The 6,608-nt window shown below is 49.5% G+C and overlaps 1 protein-coding gene across 1 annotated transcript; it reads left to right on the top strand.

Annotated features, from left to right (window-relative positions):
• Nucleotides 1-2,956: 2,956 nt before the first annotated feature.
• Nucleotides 2,957-4,917, top strand: ACKR3 (atypical chemokine receptor 3). Its single transcript, XM_009583512.1, has one exon. The coding sequence runs from the start codon at nt 2,980-2,982 to the stop codon at nt 4,072-4,074; it is 1,095 nt and encodes a 364-aa protein (XP_009581807.1). The 5' UTR covers nt 2,957-2,979; the 3' UTR covers nt 4,075-4,917.
• Nucleotides 4,918-6,608: the final 1,691 nt, after the last annotated feature.

Raw genomic sequence — 6,608 nt, forward strand, 5'->3', positions numbered from 1 at the left:
CCTCCCCAGCAGGGCTTTGAGCCTGGGAGGCTGTATCGGTTTCAGATTTTTATTACCGTGCTGGGGACGCAAAAGTGCACAGGCATGCGGGCGGCCCCGGACAGATGGATGTACGTGCATGCAGCAGACCTGCTCTTGGAGTGGAGGGAGGCTGAGATTCCAGCTGAGCATCGTTTGTGTTCAGTAAGATCCCCAGGGTGGTTGTGAGTGAGCAGACGGGATGGCGTTGCCCTCTGCTAGCTGCTGACCTAGGCTGGTGGCCGTGGTGTCCCCAGCATTGGTGTGAGTCCCAGCTTCAAGGGCTTTCTGCTCCCCTGTTGCTGCCTCCCTGCTCGCCCTCGCTGCCTTTCTCTTGGCACCGGTGATCTGACACCCCGCAGCCAGGTCTGAGTTTATTCTCTGTTCGGGGATGCGCTGGAGGCTTGGCAAGCGGGTGGTCAGAGCCCTGTCCTGGAGGTTGGCTTGAGTTGGGGTCTTGAGATGTGGAGTGAGCTCACTCTGCTGTTGGACCACGTGCCTTCCCAGAAGATGCCCAGGCCCACTCGTGCTACTTCTGTGGGGTGTTACGGAGGTAGCCTGGTGTTCTCCTGCTCTGCTTGTCTTGCTGTCCACAAATACCAGCAGGAGACGGTGACCCGTGCCACGGGGCTGGGAGTTTTGTGGCTTTTAGGGAGTTTGCTTTAGTTGCTGTGGGGTTTTGAGATACAGGGGCTTGGGGATGGTGCTGCTTCTCCCCATGCTTGAGAGGCCTTGAAAAGCATTTGCTCTGGGGACACAGCGGTAGCGGTGGGACCTTGGATGAGGTCTAGCAGGAGACCCATCCCTCTCTCCCACTTGCAGCCCTGGGCTGAAGCGAGCATCCTGGGGAGCTGCGCCTGGGCAGCGTGCATCCCTGCTGCCTGCACCGACCGGCTGGTACAGGCAGCTTGAGGGTGGCCTGCGTCTCTGCGGGGGGCAGGATCAGCCCCTCTGCCCTGTGTAGACACGGGTTAAATCACCTTCTGCTTTCCTGAGATGGAGAAGGGGGATCATCTATCCCAGGACAGAAAGCTGCCACTGTCTCTGCTCACTCTTTAGCCCGTGTTTTAGCAAAATCCGTGCTTAATTTGGTTTGAATCTCAACTCTGTCTTTCAGCAGGCCAGCAGGATGAAAGCCTGGAAGGCTGCGTAGGTTTGAAGCGATAGGCTAGATCTCCTTGTGGGGCCAATTTGGGCCCTGTTTGTGGAGAGATTTGATCTTCCCTGGATGCGTGCATGGCCCCCCTCATTGTTAGTGCCCGCAGCTTCCCCTCCACTGGGACAATAGTGCCTTGAGTCCTCCCCGGTAATCTTCCCCCTTATCTCCCTTCTCTTCCGTAGCCTGTATCCCTGGCAGGCAGGGAGGGTGGGAGGTTTGGGAAGAGCCAATTATGCAGATAGAGGAGCGAGAGATGCTGTGTCAACCGACATCCCTTTTTGGGGAGCGGGGGCGAGAAGAGCATGCTCAGCGCGGGAGCGTGTCCGAGCTCTTCCCTGCTCGCTGTCCCTTCCGTGCTCCCATAAGCCTCACCAAGAGGTCCTATGGTGGGGTGGAGGATGTTCAGAGATACAGGTGGCCGTGGGAGTCGTTTCCCCCCGTTGCTCTCTCCGGCCGCTCGCTCATGCTGGTGTTGCCCCCCAGGGCTGGGGCAGCATCAGGGGGTACCTCTCACTGCTGGGGCTGGGGGCATGGGGAGGAACAAGGTGGCCACCGTTCAGGATGCTAGAAGTGTCCACGGTGGGGACTACGGGTGGGCTGGCTGACCCAATGCTCCGGCTCCAGTGAGGCCATGGAGGGAACGAGATGGGGTCCATCCCTTGGAAACTCACCTCTCCATCTTTACTTTGGCATGCCCCAAGCCGGAGCCTGTGGACACGGGGCTCCAGAACTTGCTGCTGTGGGTGGTACTTTTGGCCCTGTAGGGTGGGAGGGTCCCAGCCCAGGGAAGCAGCATTTTTACGCCGCCCTAAAAGCACAACGGTAATTAGCAGCCTGGCTTCGGATTTTGTGTAAGCCGTGTGGGTCTGCTGGGGCCCTTCCTTCTGCTGGCGAGGAAGTTAATGCGGAGCCCCTTGCTTTGTCCGCTGCCTGCCAATGGATGAAGGCGCTGAAGAGGCAAGAAAAGTAGATGTAGAAAAGCAAAAGGGTGGAGAGGAAGGAGTTGTTGTGGAGCCAGCTGTGATGGAGGAGTGTTTTGTAAATCAAAGCGTTCTCCTAAAAAGAAAACTTAAGCCGAGCAGATCTACTCAGCGGTCAAGCTCCGACTTTTTTTTTTCTTTTCTCAAAGCTACGTGATAATTGTTAAATGCAGGGATGCTTTGTAAAATAGAATTGAAGGGAAGGGGGGAGGACGGAGCAGGATTTAAATTTAAAATTGGATGAGGGTACAAAGCCCCTTAGTTCCCCATTTCTGCGTAACGCAGCTGGAGCTGCGCTTGACAAGATGCTGACCAGAGCTTGTGGTAAATGTTTTATGGTACTGTGTATCAGCCGGATCAATTCTCCTATGCTTGAGGGAGTGCAGATAGAATGGCTTAAAGATTCCCTTGCTGAAAGCGATAGTATCATCATTTATGCTGGAGAAGACAGATTTAGTCGCCTGACGTTTATTTGGCCACGGTGTACTTTGCGGATTTCACACCCGGGGACGATAGCCAACCTGATGATGTCAGATGTGAGCTGCAAGGAAAAAAAAAAAAAAAAAAAAAATCCACATAAAAAGCCAGCGCTGTTCCTCTTTTGTCGACCAGATGAGTTTTGCTATGTGTCTGTTTTGGTTGTTTTACTCCACGGATCTCTTTAATGAGAAGTGCCTTACAAGAGTAGGACATCACTAAAACAGCGTGACCTGCATGTGCTTTATAGTATGAAGACGGCAGCAGAAATATTTCTGTTAACTTAGGTCATTTCTTTTGATCCTATTTTGCCTGTAGGTTGCTTGAACTCCAAACTGAGCGAACATGAGCGCACTTGATTTGACTTCCATCCTCGATTTTCTGGAAACGGCCAACTTGACAGAGATCAACTGGACGTGCAACAACGGTGACTGCATCACGGTTGATGCGACAACATGCCCTGGCACGCTCAACAAAAGTGCCCTGCTATACACCCTGTCCTTCTTCTACATTTTCATCTTTGTCATAGGGTTGGTGGCCAACTCGGTCGTGGTATGGGTCAACCTTCAAGCCAAAATGACTGGCTATGAAACCCACCTCTACATCTTTAATTTGGCTATTGCCGACCTGTGCGTCGTCATCACCCTTCCGGTGTGGGTCGTCTCCCTTGTCCAGCATAACCAGTGGCACATGGGAGAAATCACATGCAAGATAACTCACCTTATATTTTCCATCAACTTGTACGGCAGCATCTTCTTCCTGGCATGCATGAGTGTGGACCGCTACCTCTCAGTTGCCTACTTCACCAATTCCAGCAATCGCAAGAAGAAGATAATCCGTCGCTGCATCTGCATCTTAGTGTGGCTCCTTGCCTTCTCTGCATCTCTCCCAGACACCTATTATCTCAAGACTGTCTCTTCCAACAACGAAACCTATTGCCGTCCTGTCTATCCAGAGGAGAGTTTCAAAGAGTGGTTGATTGGCATGGAGCTCATCTCTGTCGTGCTGGGCTTTCTTATCCCTTTTCCCATCATTGCTCTCTTTTATTTCCTCCTCGCGAAGACCATCTCCACCTCCAGTGACCAAGAGAGGAAGAGCAACGGGAAGATAATTTTCTCCTACGTTGTTGTGTTTCTCGTCTGCTGGCTACCCTACCATGTAGCTGTCCTGCTTGACATCTTCTATAGCCTCCATTTCATACCTTTCAGTTGTCAGATGGAGAACTTCTTGTATGCCACTCTTCACATCACTCAGTGTTTCTCTCTAGTCCATTGCTGCGTCAACCCCATCCTGTACAGCTTCATTAACCGCAACTACAGATACGAGCTCATGAAAGCCTTTATTTTCAAGTACTCTGCCAAAACTGGTCTCACTAAACTTATTGATGCTTCCAGAGTGTCAGAAGCAGAATACTCTGCTCTGGAGCAAAATGCCAAATGACTGAAACCCCATAAAGAAACCTCCTTCACTCTTTGACCTTTTTTTTTTGGTGTGTTGGTTTTGTTTTTTTACTCTCCCTTTCCCTGTGCTTGAACGGGGCATGAATTCCAGCCTACAAAAGAGAAATAGCAAACTGTAATTTAAGAGTAGAATCAGGTGCAAAATGGAAGTGGTACCAAAATTAAGCCTTTTGTTGGTGTGTTTTATTTGATCTCCTCCTAGCCCGGTCTGGACTTCTCGACAACGCTATGCAAATGGAAATGACTTTCTAGCAGACAAAGCCATTGTGTACCATAGATAACATGCATTTCCAGGATAAGCTTTTTCTTCCTCATGTAGATTCCCTCTTGTCTCCTTGTATATGTTATATATATAGTGTGTTGTATTTAAAAGCTCAAGACTTTATTTTCTGGCTCTTGGTGTACCTTATACAATTGTATTTGAAAGTTAAATATATTTTTATCATGTATTTGAAGTATATTGCTGATGAGCGTATTCAGAGTGCTGTAGTCTGAGCGTTAGATTGCCATTTGGTTTAAACTATTGTAAGTAAGAGGGTGCCGATAAGTAGCAGTATGAAAATGATCTCTTAGGTGCATCCTCCCCGGCTGGAACACTTTATTGACCGTAGCTTTATGTGGTGGTCGTACCCACATGTCTGGAGCATGAAATGTATGTACTGTAATATAGTTGCCATCATGTTAAAATTAACAGTATTGTGAGAGTTGTTAACTCCTACGCCCGTACTTCACAAAGCTGTATCCTTATGCACAGAATGAATGATCTTACTTCTGAGAGTTGTCTCTATTTGTAAGTTATTTTTGTAAAATAAAGATCTGGAAAAAAAAATCTATGCCTACCAGTGGTTTGACTTGCCATCCTTCCCCTACTTAGAAAAAAAAAAAGCCAAAAAGAAGAAATCCCAAAGCCACCTTCTCTCCTTTGTTTGGTGCAGGAGCAAACAGGTCAGTCTGTATTTTCCTGACGTTTGTTGACGGTGGGTAGAAACCATTGAATGGAGGAATGTGAGACGGCACGGTGCGTGGCGAGACGGGAAGGGGTGGGAGGAGCGGGTCTGCGGAAGGCTGTGCTGTTTGGGAAGGTAGAGCTGATGGATTTATAAGGTGAAAGCTGTTGGGAGTGATGAAAGGCTGTGTCTGTAGCTTAGGAATAAACACGTGGAAGGAAAATATGGAAGCACGCAGATGGAGTGGATATTTGGACTAATCCAGGTTCAGTCCTCTGCAGTGTTTGCTTGTGCCGGAATTAGGGGGTTAGCAGTCCTGACAGCATTAAATCCCTTTTTATCTCTTCTTCTCTTTGTTATGGCTTGTGTTGAATTTGCTATGCTGTGTTGCCGAAGCGTGGGGCAGGATTCAGCTGCTGTGGGATGTATGAAGTAGATCTTTAAGCCAACGAATTGTGGTCGTCTTAATCTCAGGACAAGGTAACTAATGTTAAATCCGTGTCTCGCAGCCATTGCTGACTTGCTGCTGCTGGTTTGTGTGTTTTGCAACTCCGGCGCAGAGCTAACTGCTTTGCTGCAAAGGGTACATTTCAATCGCTATTAAATCAAAGCATGCCGTTATCCCTCCGAGATCCCAACAGCCAAACAATTTTGTGATGACTGTATTTTTTTTCTCTCTATATGTTGCATTACTGCCTTCTCAAAGATGATCCTGTGAAAGTAGATGTTTGCCAACTTTGCAAAGTCTACTGTCCCCTCCTTGTACTTGCTGTTTCTGAAAAAGCACTGGTCCATCCCCAAATGGAGGAGCCAGTTGCAGAGAAGGGCTGCCAGCATAACTGTCACAACATCGCTACACAAGTATAGCCTTTTGTGCGGACACTTCTTATGAGAGAGGGTTATTTTGAGATTCCCAGAAGCCTTTCTTAAGGTACTGCTGAACTGCAAGGAAAATGCTCCCGCGTGCCGATAGTTAAGATTGGAGGTGGTGTACTGAGAAATTGATGTTCCTGATTCAGCTGGCCATTGCTTCCCATGCCCCAGCATCCGTGTGTGTAGCTGTGTCCTCCCCAAAGGTGCTGGGTATGGCTCTGGCATCCCGCTCCCATGTGCTGGGGTGTGCCTGCAGGGTATTTCTTGGTGTTACAGCAGCGTAACTCTTTCAGTTCGGGTCCCATCTCAGGCAGTATGATGTTTTCATGCCATGTTGGTCTGGAGATTTGACTTGGCAGAAGCTCACAACTTCTTTTTTTCTCTGCAGTTTGGTACTCACAGCACAGCGTCAGCTCTGGAGATCCTGGGCAGTGCTGAGCGTCGGGGAGGTCCTGCAGACCTGCTGCGTAGACCGGACTGATAAAGTCTCCAGGCCTCTTCCTTGGGAAGATGAATCGTGGCGGGACGATGCCTTTTCCAAAAGCGGGGTCAGACTGAGAGAGCAGGTAAAGGTCGGGACTGTGACCCTCACTGTCAACAGCTGTAGCATTACACACGCAGGTCCTTTCCAGCTCCTTGGATGGGAAGACCTGGGGCTGAGCACCCACCTTGTCTCCTTGGCTCTTGAAAGGGC

The sequence above is a fragment of the Fulmarus glacialis genome, unplaced genomic scaffold (assembly GCF_000690835.1).
Source record: "Fulmarus glacialis isolate BGI_N327 unplaced genomic scaffold, ASM69083v1 scaffold47718, whole genome shotgun sequence".
Taxonomy (NCBI): Eukaryota; Metazoa; Chordata; class Aves; order Procellariiformes; family Procellariidae; genus Fulmarus; species Fulmarus glacialis.